Raw genomic sequence first — 26975 nt, forward strand, 5'->3', positions numbered from 1 at the left:
GGAAGGATTGTATTAGTTGTTGTATCTTTCTTTGCCAGAGAAAGATTTATTTGGAATAGGTCTAAACAAAATATCATAAATAAAGTCAAAAATAACCATGGAATATTTAAAATTATAATTAATGAGTGAAAATTGAACACCTATCTTCTTCAGTATGGGCTTTGCAGTCATTTGCATATTATATTCAGCCAACAATCACATTTTAAATTTTAATTAGTAGACATTAAAATATAATTAGCAGCAAATAACAGAATGACAAAGCTACAAAAATTCTTGAAGAACCAAGGAAGCAGCGTTATTTACTCTGAGTGTGAAGTGCTCTTCCAGGAACCTGAGGAGTCAAAATGTTTTCTTCAGCTTTCCCACTTGGCCTCATTCTATTTCTGAGATAGAATATTGATAACATGACGAGATCTGTCAAAACCAGGATGTGCATTCTTCAGACTTGAGATCCCCAAACCTCAATAAACACACATATAAAAGAACGCAGCAAATTTCAACATGGCATACACACACAACAAAATTAATTCATTTATCAGAGACATATACAATTTAAATATGCATTTTCCAGAGGAAGCAGAGGACAACAGAGACAAACCTTAGCTGTCAAACCAGTGGAACAGAGAAACACACTACAAAACTCACACAATACATGAGTTACAGATGAAAAATAACGCTTTAGGAAAAGAAGTTGGCAGCCTAATATATGCTCATGTATATATTTGTATATAGAATGAAGAAAGTCAGCTTGCATGAGGGTCATATCTATCTACCTTGAAGTCATATCACACATACTATAAGCAATTTACAGAATTTGCCAGGTTTGCATACACAGAAATTGCAAAATGAATTAAAATACATTGAAATATAGCACACTCAATATGTATGAATATAAACCTCTCAGGATTGACTAGAATTGGCCATAATTGGCACTTGCTACCACGGAACAAGGACGGCGATTGAGGAAAAGAAGGGAAACTCCAAGAAAAATTCCAAGGGGAAAAAGAAGTAAAACAAAAAAAAAAAAAAAATCAAAACTTGCTTTTGATTCTTCCTTATGTAAAATAAAGGTTGCCTGTTGTTGATTCGCAGTGTCCAGCATTTTGTTTTTTGTTTTTTTGTTTTCCCCCAGCTGGGGTGCTGTTTGAAGATAGTTTACATTTCTTAGGCTTTCCATCTTTGTTTGCTTCATTCAGATTAGGTGTCCCTTAGTAGGAAATTGGTGAAATCCATGGAAATATTTACTATACTGATGACTTTCAGGCCAACTCTTGAGCAGTCAGTGAAATGTAGATTTTATTTGTTGAAAGAAGAGGGAAAAAATAGATCTTGTTATTAGAAAATGTCCTATCGCTTCACATTAATTCTCTTCAAATAAAAGATCAGCCACTTCCCAAAGAAAATACTATCAATAAAGCGTGTGTTAGCCTCTTCACTTATGCTTCCGGAAGCTGATGCTCCTTGTGTAGGTAACTAGAGTACAGGGGTGCAGAATGGTGCTTGGAGTTTAGGGTCAACTTTGCTGTCCGCTCCGTAGATTTTACAGGCGATTTGCTCTTTGCTTTAAGAAGAGAAAGTGATATTGGAAAAAAGTCAGCACTTTAGATTAAAGCAAAGCACCCTTCACAAAGCCACAAACAAGAAGCAGGACAGAAAGTCCATGGCTTGTAGCTATCCTCGCACCTGCGGAAGAAGTTATAAGATATTCGCTCATCTTGAAGATTTCCAATGCTCCTTATTAGGCTGTTTTAAACATATACATATATATATATTTAATTAGCTCGCCAGCTTGGCTCTGGTGCTCATGAATGTCTTGGCATGCACTGCAAACAACAACACATACAAAACATTTCAGTCCCAAGAAGCTGGTGGTGTCTGTTTTTACACAATGCCATCCCACGGCTGGGAACTCAGAGAGCAAATGAATCCAAACATGTTTCCCTTAAGAAATGGTATGAATCCCACTTCTTGTGATCATTTGGTTGTTCCCACCCTTGTCCCTGAGAGCACACTTCCTATTTCACTAGTGTGTGAGTGTAAAAGTGAGGAAGAAATCCAAAGCTTAAGAGCACCGTGCTGCTCAGTGCTGAGGACTGTGGTGGAGGCAGCCACCTCTTGGGGATTACTTTCTGAGTATGACCCTTCTCAAGCTTTTATCCCTCATGTCTGGAGAAGAATTATCAATGCTAGGAACTGAACAAGCCCTGAAACTAGTTGTATATGGTGGGGAGGCGATGAAATTGTACTGTCACAATGCTTCCTTTATTATCCAGTCAACTTCTGGCCTGAATGACATATCAGCAACTAATAGTAAAAACCAAAAAACGTGAGGGACAAAAACACTCTTTTTCTTTGTTTAGTTGGAGAACGGTTATAAAGAATTGAAAAGGAAAAGGGGTGCGACTTCAATATTTCAGCTAAACCAGGTTGATTCCTTAATCCCAATGATAGAAACTGATGCACTCAAAGAGCTGCTGTATTCTAGACATGTGAGACTTTGGAATGGCCTGTTGAAAGACCAACATGTCTGCTTTTTTGGTCAGGTTGCTTTGGTGCTGATTCTGATTTGCTTTTCTGGGAGGTGGCCTGTACATGTTGGCATGGAATCTCCTTCCATCAACTAAGGATTGGAGACCCAGTAAGTGCCCTGTATGCAACTTCAGCTTCTGTGAAAACGTTCTGAGACCCAAAAGATACTCTCAGTCCCCATGTAGCTCTAAGTACAGAGAACATGCAAATCAAACATGTATTCTAATCCACTAATTGCTTGTAGCTAAGCATGTATTCATGTTAGATTTTGAAGTAAGATTCTTTGACAGAAAGAAAAAGACAAATTACTACCCAGTTCTCTAAATAGCTGATTGCACTTGATTTGACAGAAATATATATGCTACCAAGAGAAATTTAAAAATGATGAAAGTAGCAAAATCTTTGGAAAAGGCTTCACTCCAGGAGTTATTTTGTGATGGAGTAGTTTCCTTCTCCAGTGAGTGTTAGAAGTTGGGTTCTAACTGAAATTGCTCACTCTTGGTGCTCCCTTCTTAGATGTACTCTTTCCAGAACATGCCTGGCCCATCATACCTCTCACATATGAATGAAGAAACAGCTGCTTCATTTCAACTCAGCATTTCCTGTCATATGTCTAGCACGTGCAAGTTAAAGCATAATTTACATGAATATTTTCATGGGAAATCAAGCCAGTCTGATATAGTTGAACATGTTTGAAAGGCACTGGAAATTTGAATTGCCTTCAGATGCACAATCCACCATTGGAACACAGAACTTTTTTTTTTTTCCTGGTTGGACTCTTTCATCCACTCAAGTTGCATGCATTCACTAGCGCATTTCTAATTCAATGAATTTATTGCTGCCAGGACAACCATAAAGACTTTGTTCTAGGTGGTAAATTCTACATTCTGTTTCATCACATCACAAAGTTGTTTTCATTTCTTGTCTGGTTTTTACTTGTGTCCCAAGAGAGGAGAGATAGACTGATCTTTTTGCAGCCTCCAAGAGAGTGAAATTTGAGTCTCTAAAATGCTGGAGTCTGTCTTACGTAATTGTACTAAATTACCAACATTGCTGTTTCATTAAAATTCATACTATTTTTCAGAAAACAATATTGTCAGCCAACATACTCTTGTTTATTACATATAAATATCAGAAGCATTGTTTTTCATCAAGAACAAATCAGCAGCTCCCCAGGCACCCTCTTTTTCCCATACAGAAACATTTCACTTCTGTGGAAACAGTAAGCCAAGTTTGCAGTCAGAAGCCTTGATTTCCAATTTCTGTTGCCATCCACTTCTGAGACTTCAAGTGATACACTTACTTATTCTATGCTTTCTAAAATCAGCTTAACTACGAATGGATTATGATTGTTTTGGCCTTTTTATATTAGTAAGTCAGATCTGCCAAAGAATACATTCACCTACTTTGTTTAATTTAGTTTCTTTCCTTCTCTTGCCAGGTCAACCATGTAACTCATCACTTGCCCTAAAGAATTATACATTTCAGCAATCATTGCCCTCAGAAGACCTGATGTCCACATTATCTTTTTTTCTCCAGAAAATGGGACTCTCTTTATATTCTGAAATTTTCAAGTATTTTGGTTATGCTTCTCTTGTGCCTTCATATAGTTAATATTGTTTGCAATTAATTATGTTTATATATTATTTCACTGACCACAATTACAATCCATTAAAAGCAAAGTCCTGAATTCTTTAAAGTAATTGTTAAGCATACTGTTCATATAAAAAATAAAGCCTTTAGAGGTTTTAAACTTTTGCCTCTAACATAAAATACTCTGTGAAGAAGAGAGATGTTATTATCTAATTGCTGGAAGAAAATGTGCAGGTAGTATGTCTAGGATGAGGTAGGCCAGATCTGATAAAAAGTTTTCTTCCAGGTTCAGAATGCATCTAGTTATGTCCCTTGGCTTGTAGCTAGCCAATAGTGGCACCTGTCCCCACCCCTCAGGGCTTAAAGATATCCATAGGCCACTGTTGGGTGTCATCCCCATATCTGTGAAGCTGGTAGAGATATTTTCTCTACTGTAAATAGAAAAGAAGTGCTTAAGAAATCTCAAAAGCCTGTGTAATGCAGAAGTCTAGCTTCCATTTCTTATCTCCTCTGATGCCTCATGGTTTTGGCATTGTTTCCAGGGACAAAGATAAACATACAATTCTCAAGAATGTGAGAAATGAGTCTGACTAACCAGCACTACACAAAAGCCTCAAGAATTCCATCATCATCATCATCATCATCATCATCATCATCATCATCATCATCACCACATAATACAATAGAAATTTCACTTGTTTATTTTTAAGTAAAATTAAAAACAATCCAAGCTCAGTAGTCAAGACTTGGCAAACTCCATCAATTGAACCAGAAATGATATGTGTTACACAGACTGCTAATATCATCTGTCCTGACAGCTATGCTCTGTCCCAAGTCATCAACTGGAATCACATTCATAAAGAAGTTTGGCCTCCATCTTCCTCTCATTTGTTAGAAGCAGTTAAATTGTCTCATTCTTCTTATCTCTTGCCACTGTTCTCTGCCAGATGGAAGCATTTAGCTTCCCCATACTTTCCATTTAGCATTTATTTGTACTGCATGTCTAGCTATGTTTGTGATCTCTAAAGTGGCTCAGGATGTATGGGGGAACTGCTATGTATAATACAGCAAATAATTAAAGACACAGTCTCATTCCTCAGAACAATCCCAGGTGCTTAATGCACAGATGAAGAAAATAATACTCAGACAGAAAGCCACTCACTCTGAGTTACACAAAAAACAGTGAGGCAAAGGCCTAGGTGTGATGGCCAATTGTGGTGCCAGCAAAGAGCCCTGATCTGCTCCTGCTTGCACCATGGGGGAGTGGCCCGACTTCAAGATTTTCACCTGTATGAGGTCATCATTTGGAGAGTATGCTTGAGAGGTAAACCCAGTTCACATAAATTTTACTTTTCTCTAGTTATGGACTGATAAACACCAGATATAGAAATATCGCCAGGTAATAAGTGAACTTTTATCTAGCTCAATGTTATCAGGTAGCACATGATACAATGCTTTGAACTTTTCAAATCATAAACTTTTGGAGTTTAAAGCTTCCTCAAAATCTCTTAAGTGTTTGAGTGAACTGTGGGTTCACCATTATTCTGACATCACCTTAGCTAAGAATTTTTTTCCCAAAGTTTTGATTTAAGATAAAGAAATGGTAGGTCGAGTGTTGAAGATGTCACCATTAGTAGGCTGCGGTGGAAAGAATAGCCAAGTTCATGGCTTGGAGTAAAAATATCACCAGGTATGAGTATCAAATAACCAAGTGGGAAGTGGGAAGAAGGATCTCAAATTTGAACTCATGCAAAGTTTACTTAAACATCTGCTTTTTTTGACTCTGAATATTTTATGCATTACTTTCTTATGCACACATGCCTTTTGCTTGGTGTAGGAACAAGAAGCCCCCCTACTGAAAGTGTCTGTGGGACACTCCACATGTGATGACTGAGAGCCTCTCCCCTTTTTTTTTCTCCCTGACCACCTAATATCATCAAAAGGAACAAGAAAAAAGAAAAAAGACATTCTCTCCCTGTGTGGCTCCACTAGGAGAATACTTATTTTGCAAGAATGAATATCGGAGATGCTCATTGTATGATCAGAACTCCTCTAGGATAAACGCAACAATAGCCTGGTACTCTGCTGTCTGTGAAGTCAGTGTCTCCATGTCCTTTAAGCCCCATAGCAGACAGGCCTCTTTGACATACTTTTCTTTATTACAGATGTCAGCTCTAAGAAGTGAAAAGGAACGGCAGTGGAAGAAAATCTGAGCTAACTTTTGATGAAAATTTTATTCAGGTTAGCTTATGGTAAATCACTACTAACAGGAAAGATCAAATAATAGTATGATTTTATCCTAAACTTTTTTTTTTTAGAAGAATACGTTTTTATTAGAAATCCTAAGGGTCCAGGGACAATTTCTTTTAGAAATCTAGCTTTTATAAAGAAGTTAGTATCATTTTGACAAAATATCTGAATCACTAACTTTGCTGTGCCCTGGCATGTTGGCAGTAGCAGCTTTTCCTGCTTTCCTTTGGTCAGCAAATTACAGCCCTCTTCTAGTTAGAGGGCTTTGTATTGAGGACCATGGAGAAAGGGTAGCTGCCCCTCCATTCCAGGTATAAATAACAAGGCATTTGGATGATATTCTAGTCACCACAGAATGTCCCAGACTTTCTCCTTGCTTAAAATAATCGGTCATGTCAATGTTTTTAGATATTTATTTTCTAATGAAGACTGGAACTGTAAGAGGAATGTTGTTTCCCTCCAACTAAGATTATAATACATCTTTTATAATGTTTATCTATATATTCGCCGGGCGGTGGTGGCGCACGCCTTTAATCCCAGCACTCGGGAGGCAGAGCCAGGTGGATCTCTGTGAGTTCGAGGCCAGCCTGGACTACCAAGTGAGTCCCAGGAAAGGCGCAAAGCTACACAGAGAAACCCTGTCTCGAAAAAACCAAAAAAAAAAAAAAATATCTATATATTCAGTGTGTGTGTGTGTGTGTGTGTGTGTGTGTGTGTGTGTGTGTGTACATGCATATGTGTACAGGAGATAGTGTGTGCACGTGTATGTGGAGGCCAGAGGGCATATTCCTCCATCACTTTTCAGCTTGTATATTAAGCCCAGAGCTCACAGATTCAGCTAATTTAAAGAGCCAGCTTGTCCCAAGTTTCCCCTGTTTCTAATTCCAATGTGTTGGGATTATAAGAGGCTGTCATAGCCCGCCTGGCTCTTATGTGGATACTGATACATGTTTACATGGGAAGCACTTCTATCCAGAGAGCCAATTCCCCAGTCCTGAACTCTGCGCTTTACACTTGCACAGAAATAGTTTAATTACTCAGCCAACTCCCAGACTGTTGTCATAGGGCATCTTAACTAAGCACATTTTTCATGGTGATGTCCCCACCTAAGCAAAAATGACCTTGTCAGTCTTGTAACTTTGACATGACAGATTATGGCAGGACAAGCTAATACTTCTTGAGTACTTCTTTTACCTCTGGCTTTGATCCTGTGAACTTGCCATAGCCCCTTATTGAAAGGGTTTGTGAAATTTGTTCAGGTTTACTCAGCTGGTAGTCAGTGCACTGAGTTCCAATCCAGGTTATGTTAACTTTAGAACTCAGATGCTGACAGTTAATGCATCCCATAATTTCATCTGGTAGTTTCTCATATCCGAAAATGCTAAACTTTCTCAATTATGACTGTTAAAAATAGAGGGGAATATAAGTGGCTTTTATAAAATGGAAGCAAAAAGAATGAGACTTGGTAGAAAATCAAAAGGTTCCAAAGAGGGAAGTTAGAATATCATACTTTAATAACAATTCTAATACATAAATAAGTATTACACATAATTAATACTCTGTTTCCTGGCATATGAGTAAATGCTGCTAATGTGTTTAAAACTATTTACTCATAGAATTTATAATGTCTGTGTATATGCTTTTATTATTAGTTAGCAAACTGTTTTATAACGTGAAGGTAGATAACAATCCAGGTTCTTTTGATAATCAAGTTCTACACATACAGTTTTCCTACACTGATAATATTGAATAGTTCCAAATTTAATGAAGGGATTAAATAAATGCCTTCAAAGTGGGTAATGAAATAGAGAAAAATCAGGACAATTGGCATTGGAGTGTGATGACAGGAACAATGCCCATGATTCACCTACCAAGAGCAGCAAGACTATGGACTTTGAGTTAGGAGGCCAATACAAGATACTCCATAGCTAGAGTGGCTGAATGCTAAGGGTAGCGGTCAGAGAAATGTATTTTAATGATGCCTGCACTGATGAAGTATAAGTTTGTCTTCTTAAATAAATTGAAATTACGTCACCATAATTTGGAAAGTGATAATTTTGTACAACTTAAAATTTAATTTTTGCTGTTCAGCAATTTTTGGTTTTGAGGTGGCAACTATTGGAAGACCCAATGCCAACAAGACAAAGAAACCATCAGTCTTGTGTCCTTAACAATACACTTCTTCAACCTAAAGCAAAAGGGTAAGATTTTATGCACTCATTTTTCAGGTTAGTGCTAATGATTTACCATTTTATGAATCAAGTGGTTCAAAATTTTCTGAATTAAGATGTTTTATAAGGTATTTGTAAAACAGGGACTTGGATAATTTTCTTAGCTGTCAGTATTAGAGATTCTAATGCAAATATTTTTAAAAATTACTCCTTATCAAGACATATAAATCAAAGAATCAACACATTTTGGTATCAGAGAATATACATCCAGCTTCCTAGACACAACTTGTTATTAAGTATCACTTGAAACAGGGGTGTGACTTTTATCATTAAGCATGTAATGAAGGGTGGTCTAAGCACTATTTTCCAATTTTCTCTGTCCATCACTATATAAGTGGTCTGAATTTGTTTTCTTAAGTATTAACCAACTTATATAAAATGTATGCATCTTCTTAACAATAATGTACTTTTATGGTTTGCATTGCAGATAAACTAAAACACAAATATTCAAATCTTAAGCATTCATTTTACCCCAATTTTATCAGCTAAACAGTGCTACATAAATATTCAAATCTTAAGCATTCATTTTACCCTAATTTTATCAGCTAAACAGGGACTACAATAGCATTAAAAGCACTAAGACATAATTCATAGCCCCAAATATTCTATAGTATTTTAGATCAACATTTCTCAACCTTCCTAATGCTGTGACTCTTTAATACAGTTTCTTATGTTGTGGTGATCCCCAAACATAAATTTATTTTTGTTGTTATTTTATAACTGGAATTTTGCTATTGATATGAATAAGAATGTAAATATCTGTGTTTTCTGATGGTCTTGGGGGAATCCCTGTAAAAGGGTCATTTGATCTCCCAGAAAGGTTGTGACACACAGGTTGAGAACTTCTGTTTTAGATGGCTGAAATAGAATTTTCAAATTTGGTAAGCTTTTTTTTTTTTTTTTAAAGTGGTTGTAATTCTATTGATCGCTCCTTTAATGCAGCATTTGCCCACATTACTTATTTAAAGACTGGATATGAGAACATTACATTCAACCCACATGAATTTGTTTGATGAGAAAATTTAAAAGTGAAATATTTTACAAGCTACCAATGACACTTCTACATATTTGTCTCTAAGACATCTAAATGATACAAGGAATGGCTGATGTAGCAGTATACTCTGTCACAGCTCTGTATACACCTTTACATAGAGGCATTCGAGAGTATCTGACTACACTATTTAATCTTCACTAAAATGTTATTGACTTTGAAGATAAAATTGCTTCCTTTAATTTCACTTTCTGTTTTTATTTTCTCCATAGTTCCATAGTTGTCTGCCTAATGGAACAAGGAATTGGAAATCCTGGCTTCACAGTTTGCTTTGAGTCAAACTTGGAGACTGTGAAGCAGTCAGGTTAAGTACTAATGTCCCTTGTTTATAAGTCTTTCTGTGCTTGGTAACTTTTGATATTTCCAATATGACACATCACCTAACATCTTAATATTCCTTTGAATTGTGAGGCTGAACCGTATCATAGAGAGAGCATAAGACTGAATATTTTATTTATGGATATTATGTGTGCTTGACTTATGAATTCATCAGGCTCAAGTCTTCTTGCTTAAAAACAATGACTTGATAGTCATATTATCTATTTGGTGTCCAGAAAGTATGGTGTTGCATATGTGTAAAATATTATGTGGATAAAATGTTCCTAATTTTATCCTACATGAAATTTCTCAGTATCACATTTTTTTTTTTTTTTTTTTTTTTTGTTTTTTGAGACAGGGTTTCTCTGTGTAGCTTTGCGCCTTTTCCTGGATCTTGCTCTGTAGACCAGGCTGGCCTTGAACTCACCAAGATCCACCTGCCTCTGCCTCCTGAGTGCTCGGATTAAAGGCATGTGCCACCACCGCCCGGCCAGTATCACATTTTTATAACAGTGCTTCATTGTAAACATGTACATCCCTGCATCTATTTTAATTTTGTCATGAACTCCACAGTCACATGACAGTATTATTTTCTTCATTTATTGAACTGTCATGAGATGTCTACTTTTATTTTTGAACCAGGCACATTTTAAACATTAAATTGTTTTTTATAGCAAAGTATCAAGTTATTATACTAACAGTATAAATACAAATTCAAATGTTACCATCTTGACATTTTGATGCACATTTTCATGTATCATTTTTATTAGTCTTCTATGATCATAGATCAGATAGATTTAAAGTTTTACATATGATGTGTTTTCACTTGAGGGTTTGTTTCCTATAGTTTCTCATGTTATATTAGATATTGAATATTCCTATTCTCATTAAATATTCTTTAAAATATGGTTCTAGAAGCTGCATAATATTTAATATATGCTTTAATAATTCATAGTTGACTACTTTGGTTTTAGTCACTTTAGTGTATTTTAAGTCATATGAAAATCTATCATAAATATAACTGGTCAGAAGTACACATATGATTCACTACTGATCTAGAAATTTCTTTCCACAAGTACAATTTCAGAGAACATGGATCTAAAGCCCTATGTTTGACCTTCCCTATCATGTCAAATTGTCCTTGGGAAGGGATGTTCCATCTCAGTTCAGAGTGGTGGGACATCCAACTCATTGTGACCTTGATAATCTCATTATTATAAGCAGTATGTACCACAATCACATCTGTCAAGTTTTAGAAAAATTACTAGGGATTTTTAACTTCATTAAACATGTGAATACCTGTAATAAATCTGACAATTGCAGTATTGAGTCTAACGACCCAGTGAACAGCGTGTTCATTTACTCAACCCTAAATTATCTCAATAAGTTGCTCTATTCACATCTGTGTGATCCATTATTATTTGTTATATTTTTCAAAAATGACTCTTTTACATCTTTTCCTTTTGGAAACTACTGAGGATTTTGCATTATGTTCTGACTTTTTCCTCCCTGGATATTGTATCTAGATAGAAGATTGAATTGAATTTATACGTTAGTCTAGTTTTTAATCCATGTCACATGATCCCCTGCTGAGTGGGCCACACAATCATAGCACATTTCACTATTGACATGCTTCCTTCCTTCCCTAAGAGTTATACAAAAATATTACCTTGCACATTGATGCAAGTTTTCACTAAATTTTTAAGCATTTATATTACTTATAGTAAAATGTCATTTTCATCTGCAAACTATTCCAAAGCCTCAGATCTCTGATTTGACATTTTTATTTTTGGTTTTATTTTCATTTGGAAATAGATACTAAATCATGGTAAAATGTTTCCTTTTTGCTTCTTTTAATTTCTCCCCAATGTTTGTTTCTAATTTATATTGTTTAACACAATTTTAGAATTTTCCAATCTTTGTTTTCTCTGTTCATATTTGTCTTCCTTTGATTTATTCTTAAAGGGTGGCTATGTGATAGTCTTTTAGGAAAGACAAAGAGGGTAGGGGGCACTGACCTCACCCACAGTATGTGATAGTCTTTTAGGAAAGATGAAGAGGGTAGGGGACACTGACCTCACCCACAGGCTAAGCTTACTTGTTAAATGTTTAAGATTCATGATTTCACTCAAGGCTGAGAAATGACCTGGGAGATGAGCATTGCCATTTCAGTTTTTATAAACAAGAGCATTTCTAAAGTTCAGAGAGATTCTGTGGGCAGTTCATTCACAAGAAGAAGCTGGTAGACTGTGAGTCTAGCAATCAATCTCTATCCACCCAGGATCACGAACTAGACTTTCATTATTGGCTTTTACATTTTTTTTTTACTGTTAAAGCTTTTGAAAATATTTTCAAAAAACATTTTTAGCTGCATCTCTAATCACATAAATTCTTTCAAAGGCTGTTTTGAAAGCTTTAATCTAATTTTGACAATAGAAGGTTTATATACTTACAGCAATAAAACCCTTGCTGCTTATTCAGGTCCACTTCTTAAAGTTCTTTTGAAATTTATTTCAGTTTAAAATAAGGATCTAATTACAACCTTGGGAAAAACATCTGCTGGTCAATATGATGTGGTTCTATAGAGAGAAACTTACCATTAATTAATGGCATCGCAACAGAAGGGGAAAGAAAGCTTGGAAATGACAGGTGACAAGACATGAAGACAGTCTTCCCTCTTTAACTTATCACATCTCTATGCTCCCAAAGGAAAATATTTGCTTCATACAACAAGTAGACCCAGACATTTACAGCCTTTTTCCTAATCTACAGTTTCTCTTTCTATATCTCAGTCACCTAAAGTCAACTACTCTCAACAATAACAACAACAACAACAACAACAACAACAACAAAAAGATGTTTGTCTTATGTGTCTAGAGATATTTTTTTTAGTGGCTAAGAGCACTTCCAGGGTTTGACTTCCAAAACCCACGTAGAACTCACAACCATCTGAAACTCTAGTTCCATGGAATCCATTGCTCTTTTCTGCCCTCTGTGGGAACTACATTCATGTGATGCACAGATATACACGCAGTCAACCTTCTCATATACATAAAATAAAAATAAAGGAAAAATACTAAAAGTACTTGTCTTGACTTTCTAGAAAGAGAGACCACATTGCCATGGCTTTTTTTTATAGTTGCTCTAACTTTGTGATTATTTTTGGTAATCTCTTCTTATGCCCTATTTACAAATTAAACTGTGTGATCAGTAGGTACACAAAGGAAGAGAACAGCATCTATAGGGTTCCCGTTATGTGAAGTTTCATGAGTCCTGGAATGTATCCCCTATAGATTAGAATGGCCAAGTGTGCTCTCATTGCTTTTTGCTGGGAATAACATGCAACTACATGCAATGAAAGTCATGCCTACACTGTAATTGACTATTGTTTATTAAGAAGTTAAGTGCCAAGACTTTAATGTATAATTCTCAGAAGTCTGAGGATTGTGCTGTAGTTCCCTTTCAGAGAATGAGGAGATAGAATCATAGAGCTATCCATGCTTGATCATGGCCTGGTCTTTACTGCTGTACACTCTTCCTCTGCTGGCAGCAGAGGCCAGGCAAGAAGTTCAGCCCCTTGGCCTTCCCATTTGAGACAAACACTAGCTGTATATTATCTTTTCTTCACAGCAGCAGGATTTCTTGGAGGAGTAATGCTGCCTTTCATTTCTCTTTCAGGATGTGTGTGCCTTTGACCCATAAGGTAAGTTATTTCCAGCAGCTTTCTAACTTCTTGGTCATCTACCCAGAAAGATGCTCATATTACAACAGCAACTTCTTGAAGTTCAAAGATCTATGAGACACACCATTTGAGATACAGCCTAGAACACTGACAGATTCGGTTTCATGTCTCCTCAGTCACAGATGGCCTAATAATCACAAGTGAACCTTCACCATGATCTGAAAAGCCTATCCAGTCAGAAGGTACTGAGTTTCAGTTAGTAAAATTTGCTAATGGTTTCTGGAGAAGTTAACCAGTACAGACTCCTCATCTACACAATTTCTATTCTAATAGCTCTAGAAGATTCTCTGTCTTGTGGTATCCAAATCATTACTTCTCATCCGTTTTTCTCCTTATTCATTGACCATCCATTTACACGGCAGTCATTTAGTTGATGGAATAACAATGATCAAATTAACCTACCCCAAACATCAACATAACATCTGGGCTATGTGATGGTTCTGTACCTTGGTGTGGAACAGCACTTACTCATACATTAAATCCATCTTCACGAAAGGCTCTCAACTTTAAATCCCATCTTCCCAATTACTCTGAAATTTTGACTTAAGGACGTCTGAACCCAGCTACTCTTGGAGAGCTGCCATGTTTATCAGCAGCGGAGGAGCTCCAGTGAGCCCTGGGTTTCTGGCAGCTATTAGCAGCAGCTGACTCTAGGCTCTAAGGATAATATCATGGTGGAACCACAAAAATCACGTTTCAGAGTTCAGAGAACCAGCACTCCTACCGAGTGACTAGAGGCTTCATGTGTAGCAACAAAACTAGCAGCATCCTTAACCACTGTCGACTTTCTTTCTTCCCACTCCCAGCTGTTCAACCCAGGAGCAAAGAAAAGAGCTTTGCAAGTCCCTGTCAACACGAGAAAAATACAGTAGCCAAAGTAAAGGCTCCATGAGTATTTTGAGATGCCACTCTCATCACCGATAGAGTTATAATTTTCTGCTTGTTTCAAAAGGCTTTTGAAAACTAGTCATTCTCATAGTTTACAAACATAAAGCTACTCCTTTCTGGTCCCATCCTCAGACGCCATAAGTGAGGTGCTACATGGGGTGTTAGTACAGGAAAGTGTGACAAGCTCTCTTGTGGGCTCTTGCATGTAGAGGGTGCAAAATTCACTTCAAGAATCATTGTCTATAGCCTACATCATTTGCAAGATTGTGGTATAAATATTCACTTCTGCTAGGCATGCCAAGTCCTCTTAAATTCTTGCAGGATCTGCTATCTGTTGCCAAGTTACAGTTAGTGTAGCACATGTCCTAGTTGGCCTGAACATGAGACTTACAGAGGCATGTTTTGCAATATAAAGTACAGCATTGGCTTCACACCAAGTCTGACCAATGTGATGGAGGAGACCTGCCTGGGGAAACAATGTAGTTTATTCCCTGATCAGGGGGCAGGAGAGAGTAGTATAGAGGGATAACAGGAATTCACAATCAAGGAAAGACCCATACAGAGGAAAAAAAAACATTTGCAGGGTTATAGAGGCAAGAGAATACCTGGAAACACTCAGGAAATACTAAGCATGAAGAGTAAGGGCCAGGATTCTGACTTAAGAAACAGGAAATGAGACTATAAAAGATAGTGGGCACTTCAGAAATATATTTTTTTTTTTTTGTAGAAATGATGGCTCTTAGAAATAACACATGGACTGTTGTGATACATTCTTTACATTGGAATTGAAACACAGAGGCTTGTAAGAGCTTTAGGATAAGGAAAGCAAGGAAGGCATGTTCAAAATAAAATCAATGTTTGTAGAATAGAAAAAATGCAATTTTCAGGAGTCCATCTTGGGGAGAAAGTAATTGGGACAAAATGATGAATTAAACTGGCAACTGAAAGAGAGAGAGAGAGAAGACATTTCCAAAGTTTTCCCAGGAGCCACCACTAGGATGATACTGTTAGATATTTGGAAACAGGAGGAAGGGCATTTCTTTTTAGTGAATAAGCTCAGATAATAACAGATAGCTCTGAACACCTGAGTTTCAGTGGCCTATGTGGGTATCTACTACTGTGAAAGAACCGCCCCCCCCATGCCTAGTCTTGAAAAAAATGGCAGTTAATTATTATCTCTTACTGCTGTGTATGATGCCTGGGCTGAGCTGGACAGTTCTTGTCAGGAGATAGAATTAGAGCTGAGGTTAGATATTGGCTGGGGATGATGGTTGTTCAAGATGGCTTCCTCATGGTGATTGGCTTCCAAGAGGTAAGGACAGAGGCTTTGGGACCTTGTAAGGCCTGGAATTGGAATAGCATAACTTCCCCAAACTTTGTTAGTCATATGGTCCCAGGCTAATGCAAACTCCAGTTGAAGGAAAACAGACTCTACTCAGCAGTGGAGTATCAACAAATGTGCCCCTAGCTTATATTTTCCACAAGGCGTTGAAGATCCACATTCAGGGATGTTTGGGAGACAATTATGAACCCTTGTCTGGGTCTGCTGAATGAAATCGGAAGGAGAAATGTGAATAGAAATATTTTCTAAGGAAAATTAGCAATCTAAACTACAAGATAAAGTCAAGAGGTTATGAATGACAAAAGAATAGTATTACAAAGGGAACTAATTGATGCAAGAGAGAAAATAAAGTAGGGGGCAAGGAACAGGGAGCCAGTCTCTGTGCAAGAGAGGTCAGAATGTCAGAAACGGGTGGAAAGCAGTGCTGTCTAGATGCTGGAAAGGATGAGTTACAAAGGAATCTTCAATAGACATCAGTAACTTCTCAGGACACATCAGCAGTAGCACTAACAAAGGAGCAGTATTCCACAGGACTGAGGTCAGAGAAGGGGGACAGAGCATAGTACTGCCCTTCTGGGAGAAACTGGCATCAGCTGGGCAAACACTCAGAGATCTGGCTCTGCCCGGTGAGAACAGAGAAGCAGAGCACGCCTTCCTGCTGGCTTTATTTGCCTGTTTGTCGGGTGGCTTGGAATGGTCAGCAGAAGATAAGGAAACAGGAGAAATGAGGCAAGCGGACTTGGTCAGTGTAGGAGAAGGTTAGCTTCTGAAGGACTGGGGGTGAGATATGGAGGAGACAGGGTGCAAAACCAAATCAAGATTAGTGTGTTTGATTATTCAGGGATATGGTGGAGGGAGGAGGGAGCTAGAGTAAGTCTTTAACTTTCTGGAATGTGGAGCTAAGCCCTTCTACCTTGACAGAGGTCCTAGATTTCCCATTCTGGCCCCCCGACTCTCCTGTCAGAGAAGTCCCAGGGAGCCTTTGTTGATTCAGACAGAAAAAAAGGGGCCTCCTTCCTCCTCAGAACAGCTGTAGAACATTTCTTTAAATTCTAATTCCATGCTTTGATTGTCTCATGTATTATATTTGATAGCTTTTTTTTGTCTTTGCAAGCTTTGTGTATAATGAAAACGAAACAGAACAGGACAAAAATATGATGGGTTTGATATGAACGACTTCTGTCCTGGGCACACAGAACTGGAGGGGACTCTAAAGAACTGAAGATGAGAAATTTGTAAGGAAGTTTTGTTTATCTATCTGCATCATATTTTCTTTTTGCTGATTTGTTCTAACTGCTGCTGATGAAATGAAAATAAAATTTAAATAACGTTAAATGGTAGGGATTTATAATTATTTGTCATTTATAACACAATTTATAAAGAGAAAGAAAGTGGTTGCAAGCAAGCAAGGACAGCATATAGTCACTAGCTTTGGAGAATTTTTGAAAAAAAAAAAAAAAAAACAACAAACAACAAACCAGGACTAGTCACACTAAATTATGATCAAACCTACATCTGGTTGCATAAGGAACGTCACAGGTTATCTTTTCCCTCTTCCTTTTCATGATAATTTTGCTTCAGAGTTAAATGAATTTTTAAGACAATTTGAAGAATTTATATAAAGCTATTTTCAGCGAATACGTTTCCTTCATAAAGATATAGAAATTATTTGACAGGAAAATAGTATGAATTTAGAGATGAGTTTGTGAATCTAGTCAATTGAGCCAAAGAATGTAATAAAAATAAAGGGCTGAACAAATTAGTTTATTATAGCACAGGTTAATATGACCATGCCATATATGCTAGGCCCCCTTGTATCAGTTGATAAAATATAAAAGGCTAGCATAGCCCTTTGCCACTCAGAGCAAGATTTTAATTTTTATGTCTTCACCATAAAAATTGCACACTATATGGAGTCAATGAGTATCCTTTTTTACGTCAAACTGAACAGTAGAGGGAGGAAGTGTGCCTTTCATTTTTGTGTTCCTGTGTTTGTCATGCCTTGAAGAGATGAGAGGTAAATAAGTGAATAAAAAAATGAAGAATTGAAATAAGTTTTATTATCAACTGGGATATGGCTATCACATGTATAATGTATGTAATATGTAATTATCATGCCAATTACTGTATTATATAAAATGCTCTTAAAAGCATAAAACTTGCACAATATGCTAGAGTGACGGGGAAACCTTAACTGCTGAACGAGATGTTAGAGAATATTGATAGAAATACATGAGAGATTTTCCAATATCATCTGGTAGAAAAAGAAATATTGAATGTTTTGATATATTTTATGCCCATCTTTGCTACAATCAGGAAGTGGGTGGTGCACAAAGCTTTTAGTGGATGGAGGTTTCCAGGAGACAAAATCCTCCTCTCCTTTTAACTTTTAGGAAAAACAATTTTGTACCTAAGAAGACTGATGGGAAGGTGCAAAATGAGCAGAACTGTACTTGAAAATTTAGTTTCCATCATAGCTCTAGGAGACATAGCAAAATGAAGTAGATATTTTTAAAGTATATTATTTTATACCATGAAGTGAATAAGATATTTTAGAAAGAGAACACTTCATTCTCTTTAGTCATTCACATGGACTAATTGCTCCATTTGACTTAATCTCATAGATGGATTTATGGTGTCTAGCTCGGAATATTCTACGTATGCTAATAACTTCTCTTTCAGGGTTTGGAGTTCTCACTAATTATGTTGTAACTTGACTGCTGAGGACGCTCTGTAATTCTACAGGTAGTGTTTAGCTTCTTGGTGTTATAATGTAAAAGAAGATGAAAGGGTCACAACCTCAAGAGGCATAAAATCTTTGAAAAATAATAATAGTTAAAACTTGTAATTGATATATAGGCATTTGTGTACTCCCATATACAATAGAAAACAGTAGCTCTGCTAGCTTTGTTCTTGAATTTGGAAAACAAAGGAAATCACAAGGAGAGAAATGAGACAAAAACCACAAAAAACTGGACTTCAGAAAGGCTTAGTTGTCACTTAGCAGACTGTATGTTACCAGGACTAAAATCTAACAGGAAGAGCCTCTGTAGAATTTAAAGCAATAGGAATGCACGGGACCCTAGCTGAGCATCCTGCAGAATCTACATCACATTTACTCAAACAAAACGCATAAAGAGTAAATGCATGTTGGCATGCATTATTTTATTAGTTTTTATTGATTGATTGGTCGTTTTATTTTTCTATGATGCTAGAGATTGAATCCAGGGTTTTATACAAACTAATCAAGTGTTATACCACTGAGTTATACCCCCAGACCTGGCACATCTATTTTTTAAATATTGTTAACAAGCAAGGATTTAGAGGTGTGCGTTGCCTATTATTGCCAATGACTTTCCATGGCCTGAACCTGTGCTGCTCTACCTCCCTATAATTGGCACCAGCCACCCTGCACTCCTACAGACCCTCACCCTTCTGCCTCACTTCAGAAATCTGAAGCTTTTGGTGGGAATTATTATTTTTGACTTCACTGTCTGAAAAATTGCAGGTGAAAAAAAACCAATAAATCACCATATCAAGTGATTCCATTGTATCAGATGCATGCTTAAGAAAGGATCTTGCTCTAATCCTAAGTTAGGCAAAGCATTTGAAAAAATAGGACAGAGGGTTTTTGTACACAACTGCTCAATCCCGACAGCCTTGATTCCATATCAAGGTTAGAAGTTCAGTGAGTTTCCATTGGTGGAATGATTGTATAAGTTAGGCAAAGCATTTGAGAAAATAGGACAGGGGGTCTTTGTACACAACTGCTCAATCCTGACAGCCTTGATCCCACATCAAGGTTAGAAATTCAGTGAGTTTCCATTGGTGGAATGATTGTATAAGTTAACGCTATTCAGAATCACTTTAACTTGCACAGCTGACTCGAGAGACGTGTGACTAAGCTTCCAAATTGGCACCCATGGCACATTTGTAGGAGCTGCCTTATCTCTGCACCACTTCCTCGCCCCCCCTCCTCACTTCCTGCCATTATCACCATCAATTTCATCACAGGCAGCTGAAGTTTCCCTTTCAAAATCAAAAGCCCTTGGAGAATAGTTCTGCTTAAAGCCATAGGTCACTAAATATATGGATGATTATGATGACTCTTTTTCATTTCCATTTTGATTAAGTGAAAGCCTCTTAATTTGGGTCATTATTGATACATAAATCTGTAGAGAAAGTGAACATGCCTTTATAATGTAACCAACATTACATGATTTATTGTTCTTATAATGTGTAAATACCGAAAGAAGGGGGAGAATAAAAGAGTCCAGCTCTCAGTCCCCTGGATATGAACCAGTGCCAGGGACTAATGGAGCAAACTCATCCTGAACGTCCAGCCTCCTGCTCTCAATGGCTCATGTCTCCTCATTTCAATCGAACTCGGTCTCCTACTTGAAAAGCCATCTAACATTAATCTGTCTATGCTATTCAACTGACCTTTTGGTGGGAGGTTTGTGAGTGATAAAATGAAAGGCTCAAAATGGGTTTCCATACCTGATTGTGGACTTTGTTTGGGGATTTTGGCTACCGCTTGAGGGCTGGAGGTGGAGTGCGTTCGTTGGTTGGCAGAGCTGTGGATGCTGCTGGGAACCACTGATGATGCATTCTTTCGAGGCTTCATGTCTTGTAGCCACATAGGTGAGGCTTCAAAGGCCTGCATCCTCCGAGCATGGCTGTTGGCATTGACTTTCAGGTAGGCCTGGGCCTTGTGTTCCTGTAGCTCCCCGTAGTTGGCGTCAGTCACCCTGCACTCATATAAACCTTCATCCTTTTTCCTCACTTTGGAAATCTGAAGCTTGTGGGAGATGTCATTGCCTTGGACTTTCACTGTCTGAAAAATCGCAGGTGAAAAACAAAGTTTCACATCAAAGGGTTTTATTCACACTATCTTAAGTTTGCTAATGTTGGGATTAAAGGGTCTTAATGGCTTCATAGTACAAATCTGAAGGTCATACTCATCCTGTTCTACAAACAGCCTCATCCACAGACTCTATCGATCATAAGCTCAATTTAAGCAGTGCCAGAGTGGCCCTGCTGTCCACATTTCCCAGATTCCCCTAATAGCCCTGTCAATTTTTCAACATGGGATTGGCCTCTGCCTGGTTAACTCAGCTGAATGAAACATTGAGGAAGGAGTCCATTTCTGGATAGATTTTTTTTTTTTTTATTATGGCTACAAGACAACTCCCTCAAAACCAGGGCCAAAAAAAAAAATGTTGGTCATAACAATTTAAAAACAGGGTGCACTTTACCAAAGGCACTGATAATAGACTTCGATAGTAATATTTTTCTTCTTAGTTACCTGTAGCAGGGCTCAGGCTACAGAGAAATGGCATCTGAAATCAAGGCTCATTGTATATGCTTATTTCATTATACAAACTTGTGATGCTATTAATTGAACAATGATTTGATTTTTAAAACAAGTCAATTTTATTTATTCTAGTAATTTTATCCCAGATTAATAATAAGATCATGTGTCTAATGTACAATATTAAATATGTACTATGTATTCCATTTAATATATATGAAATATATATATCATCAGAGCAGTTAATTTGATATATATCATATGTTAATCCATGATTGACAGACTGGAAGATCACACAAATCTGTCAAGTTTAAGGATTTGATTGATTTTATAAACACAGAAATGAAGGGTGAAGAAGAATATTCTAGCTATTACCATTGTAATTATGACAAATTAGCCTCATCTTCATGTTGTCAGTAGGTCAGTCTGGCCTAACAGCAAGTGCAGATTTATATCTGCTTTGCTTTCATATTTTTGTGATTTATTTGAATACTAGATTTATACATATTTTATATGAGTTATGAATGATATCAAACTTGAGTCATATTGTTTCATTACATTTCAAAATCCTATTGGATGGTTTCATTTTTGTTTTTGTGAGGTTGTTATTTCCTATTAAGAGTTGGTACTCCCATTACTTTGAATTATTAACATTATTAATATTGGAATATTGCAGACCTTCATTGTTACACTTAGGTAACTCTAAAAAAAGAGCAAGAAAAAACAGTGCAATACTCCCATTAGCTGGCAAATTAATAGTCTAGCCAATTTATAATTATTTATATGATTAAAATATGCAATTTTATTCATGGACTCTAAATTTAGGCTCAATTTTTAGGTCTTTAATAAGGTTAAAAAAAAAGACAACTGTTTCTCATCCTGAATTTACAAAATTATCTCTTCGGGCTCAATGAATTAAAAGGATTTAAATCTAAAATCTGTTTTGTACTAATGTTCACCTTGGGCCTTTTTGGCCATTTACTGAAGCATGCGCCCCCTGTCGCTTGTCCCTGTGACACTCACACTTATCTTGGTCCCGTCGTTGTCTGGGTCTCTGTCGGGTAAGAGCTCCACCTGTGGGACAAAAGTGCAAATGCTCAACCTCGCCCGAGTCCTCCAGTCCCAGGCACCGCGTTACCGCAGCAGCGCAACTCCTGGGAGAGAGCCCAGCCTTCTGGTCTTGAAACACTTCAGCCAAGGGAATTTCAGAGGCAGAAGAACGAGCGAGGTCCCTACCGCACTCAGTCCTGAGGCCAAGCTGGACTGCCGCCTATGCTCCTCCCTGGAGCATCCCTGAAGTCCCCTTCTCCCCTCATTGGATTCCAAGCACTCCCTGAGAATCCCTAAGGTCCCCGTGGTCCCCTCTATCCAAGTGATACCCTGGAGAGTCCCTGTGGTCCCCAAGCATTCCTGTGGTCGCCGCCACAGTCCTCGTTGTCTCAAAGCGTCCCTGAGGTCCCCGCGGTCTCCTCTATCCTAGTTACTCCCGGAGAGTCCCTGTGGTCCCTGCAGCCCCGCAGGCTGTGCTTCCCCTTGCTGGCTCCCGGCTAGAGTCACAGCCAGGCTAGTTCTTCTCCCTCTCAGTTCAGTCTGCCCTGCCTGCAGGCTCGGGGAAGGGTAGGGACAGGCGTAAACCCAAGAGGGAACAGGAGTGTGGGTGGAAGTTTTCCGGACAAATTTCTGCATCTCTGACCTCGCTGCTGCTGACCAGTCTCCAGGTTCTCTTCACCGGACTTTCTCAGTCCTCTGGAGCTCCTGTCCGAGTCCTTTTTCGCTCCGTGCGTCTCTTTCCTGCTCTTAGGGCGCTACTCTTTTTAGCTTCTTTACGTTTTCCTTCTCTTCTGCTTTCTCCCTTCTCGTTTGTCTTCTGCTCTACTTTCTTCTCCATTCCAGGGCCTCACCCTGCTTTTCTGATGCCTACCCCCATCTCTCCCTATCCCCGTCTTTGTCTTTCTCCCCCTCTCTCCTTCCCTCCCTCCCTCCTGTCCGCCCGCCTTCTCTCCCTTCTTCTCTGCACTCCCCTGCGTGTTTGTGTGTGTGTGTGTGTGTGTGTGTGTGTGAGAGAGAGAGAGAGAGAGAGAGAGAGAGAGAGAGAGAGAGAGAGAGAGAACGCTAATCTAGAAGAGAATATGACTCCCCTCATCCTTGATGCTGGGGAGACAGAAGGAAGGCTGGTGGAGGGTGCCCTGATCTGTACCAGCGATACATTGCCAGTTTGGACAGCTTTGGGTATTAAGGGCTGGTTAATTCTGGTCTAAATCGGGAAAGTCCCCGCTAGTGTGACTTCGCAGGTGCTTTTAACTTACTATAACCAGGACAAATTCAGCCTTGCTCAATCTCACAGAGCAGGGAAGGTTCCCTTGGATGCATGGACCCTGGCGCTGGTTAGACATGCATAGAACTAAGAAAGTGACGTGCAGGGGTTCTGTGGGCTATAAGCCATGACTACCTGAGAGCCGGCCGCCTCAGTCCCATGCTCCAGGTCCTCTGGTCCCCGAAGGAACCACCACTGGATCTCCAGGTACACTGAAGCAGAGCCGCTTTGGAAAGCACAGGACATTTCCACATTTTGTCCCTCGGTCGCAGTCACGTTCCGCGGGAACTCGGTAAATTTTGCTGCAAGATAGAAATGCATCATTTTGGTATGTCTGTACCAGGTTTGCTAATGTCTCTTTCTTGGAGAACTCGACACAAGTTTTTGTTTGTTTAGCCTTTTTTGTGGGCATTGAAAGGAGAAAATAAAAACAGCAATAACAACCCCAATGACATCTCTGCAGGGCTCCCTCTCCCCATTGCTTTGCCTCTGCGTGCCTTGTTCTTGGTATCATGCCTACATCACTTTGTTCTTGATCAAGTCCAGATAATGGAGAGGTTAACGAGCTTGCCAATAGCTCTCTCTGCTAGCCAAGCAGCCCAGAGTTAGATCCAAACATCTTTTTGCCAGATTGCAGCATTCCCTAAAACTTACGGAGAGATCCAGGGAGGTGCATTTTAGACCTTCTGTCCAATTGATATATGAGAAAGCCTCTGGATTCTTAAGTTTCTAAACCATCTATGACTAACCGGGATGTCTCATGTTAGAAATAGGTAGTAAGTCTATTCGTACAACCCACGTTCTTAATCTGTCAAAACAGTGGTTAGCAATTTTTTTCTGGAGTCCAAGTAGTGAAACAAGTTGTACACTACCTAAGAGGCATATGCTTCATCCCTACAAGTTAACCTTCACGTTTGTTCCCTTCAAGTCATTATAAATTGACATATGTCAGGGGATATAAAAAAATCATACATCCATGTTTTGTTCAGATCAAAGATTATTTGAAAGACAATACAGAGACTCTGTCTAGCCCTTTCGCTAACCTTGACACTGCCAGCCCGTAAGATTAATAGATCCATGTGAAAGTCATAAAAATAAAATGCCCTTTCCTCCTTAGAGGCATTCCTTGAACATGGGATGATGTTTTTCTTGCTAACTAGGTGATTGTTCTTAGCCTTTCTAAGGGGCACTTTGTAAAGAGCTGATGGCCCTCTAGAAGAAACCTTCTATTTGTGGCTGATAGAAGGGCACAACCACACATAGGAAAGGAGGGTCGTTGAAAGGATGGCAGGACTGATTACAGCTACTTTCTGTTCATTTCTTACAGATGGTGAATCTGGGTGGCTCTTTTCACTATTTATGAAGTCTCAAAGGAACTGATTATGTTTCAAGGAAATGGACACTATGAGAAGGCAGCCTATCTGAGTAGGGTTTCTGCTCACATCAGCCATCGGAATGGGGCATTTCTGCTTGCAGAAGTGATGCAGTCTTCAGGAGGCAAACACTGTGATCTGCTCATGGTGCCGAGGCATCCACTGCAGCCTGCAAAGTCCTGAACAACTGGGCCCAGCAGGCAGCTGCTGCTTATGATGCAATTAGTACCTGCTTGTGGGTTCTCTGGTAAACACACATGGGGAAGAAGTCACAGGAACCAGAGAAGGAGACTAAAGCTTTCTGCATACAGGGAGTACTGGCAGAGAAAAACCCCTTCCAACCATCAGCTCTGTATTCCTAATGATTGCATGTGCATGAGTGGTTGCCCTGTTCATGCACATAGAACACACACAGACACACACAGACAAACAGACACACACACACACACACACACACACACACACACACACACCACACCACACCACACCTGTGTCACTGAAGAACTCAGCCCATTGCCAGTCTGGCGTCTACTAGATTTTATTTGAAACCTGGCTTGCTTGTGATTAATAAACTTTGAAGGAAAAAAAAAAAGCCAAGCCGAAGACTATTCATACTACCTAAACCCACTGTTGGCTTGATTTGAGCCACTCTCAAGCTGTCTGTCCATTCTTCCAGTTGGTACAGCACACGCACACGCACACACACAGCACCACATACACACTACAAGCAACGGACTTACCTTGAGAAGAAAGCCCTTGTTGTACATATAACACGGAAAAGAACACAAATCCAACAGACGCCAAAAAGATCCCCATCATGCCAAGGGAGGGAGGCACATTCGTGTAGCCAAGAGCCCCAAAACCTGAAAAGACAGGCAAGCAAGCGTGTCCACAGGCTGCTTTCAGAGCCCGGGGCGCGACACTGCACGCATGCTGCCGCTCGCAGCGAAGACTGGCTTGGGCACTGGGGATTGCGACTGGCGAGGGCTGGACCAAAGCTGGCTGGGATCCGGAGGCTTCAGGCGCAGACCCGGGCTGCCACGCTGCGAAGTGTCTCCGCCGGCGGCTGGCTGCTTCCGCTACCTGGCAGCTCGTCCCACGTCAGCCGCTCGGCTTGCGTGCTCGCCGCCCTCCCCACGCCCAGCGAGCCGGCGGCGAGTGGAGCGGGCGCGGGGCGGCGCGGACTGGGCTCGCGCGGAGCCCAACTTTGCCTCTAATGGCTGCGATGATGCCTTTAACTCTGTGCGCGCCGGGGCTGCGCACCTGCTGGCCAGGGGGCCCTGCCAGACTTCTATGCACCGGTCCGCCTTTACCTCCATCAGCCCTCTCGGGCTTCGTCTCTGCAAAGAGGACAGGACAAATATAGGGTCTTGGCGTTTGTTCAGGGATAGGAGAGAGGAATTTGAGAAGGAAGTTGAGGCATTGTTAAAGACAGAGGAGGGATGGATGGGTTGGTTGGGAGTGACTGCTTCGGGGCGATGAAAACAGCCCTTGGAGGGAAATGCTGCTTAACCAGTTATTAACTGCTCCAACTAGAGCGATCACATGCTATTATTTCACCAGAATGTATTGTGAGCAGCTTGCAACCCGGGAGAGGCCATTCGTGCAGGCACTGGATCACTCCAGCTGGCAAATGGAAGGCACAAAAAGTACTCAAGTCATGTATTGAAAGAATGTTCCAGAAGGAAAAGTCTACCATGCAATGCGAACCATCATTTTATTCTTATACTCATTGCTTGCTTTGCCTCCCTCCCACAGTATTTCTGGTGGGGGAGGGGTTTTTACAAATCATTAAGGTCCTATTAATGATTTATTTTTGTTTTGTTCAATTTCTTTTGCATAATAGTAATTACTAATAGTCTGTAGGATTATATGAATAAAGAATATTACTTTAAGCACAACAAACCCCCCAAACAAGGCAAAAACTCCAGTAAGTTTCAGAACTTGGAACAAGCCTGGTCATTTGTCTTGGGAAAGCTTGAGATGTATACTGTATTTTTAGAATTTAAGGATCTTAAATAAACAAACAA

General features: G+C 39.2%; 1 protein-coding gene across 1 annotated transcript; it reads right to left on the reverse strand.

Annotated features, from left to right (window-relative positions):
- Positions 1 to 1606: 1606 nt before the first annotated feature.
- Positions 1607 to 25972, reverse strand: Vstm2a (V-set and transmembrane domain containing 2A). The gene is made up of 5 exons (XM_059275041.1): positions 25686 to 25972; positions 23708 to 23874; positions 22282 to 22332; positions 20445 to 20781; positions 1607 to 1683 (listed from the first exon to the last, which is right to left on the reverse strand). The coding sequence occupies exons 1-5, from the start codon at positions 25762 to 25764 to the stop codon at positions 1607 to 1609; spliced, it is 711 nt and encodes a 236-aa protein (XP_059131024.1). The 5' UTR covers positions 25765 to 25972.
- Positions 25973 to 26975: the final 1003 nt, after the last annotated feature.

The sequence above is a fragment of the Peromyscus eremicus genome, chromosome 10, assembly GCF_949786415.1.
Source record: "Peromyscus eremicus chromosome 10, PerEre_H2_v1, whole genome shotgun sequence".
Taxonomy (NCBI): Eukaryota; Metazoa; Chordata; class Mammalia; order Rodentia; family Cricetidae; genus Peromyscus; species Peromyscus eremicus.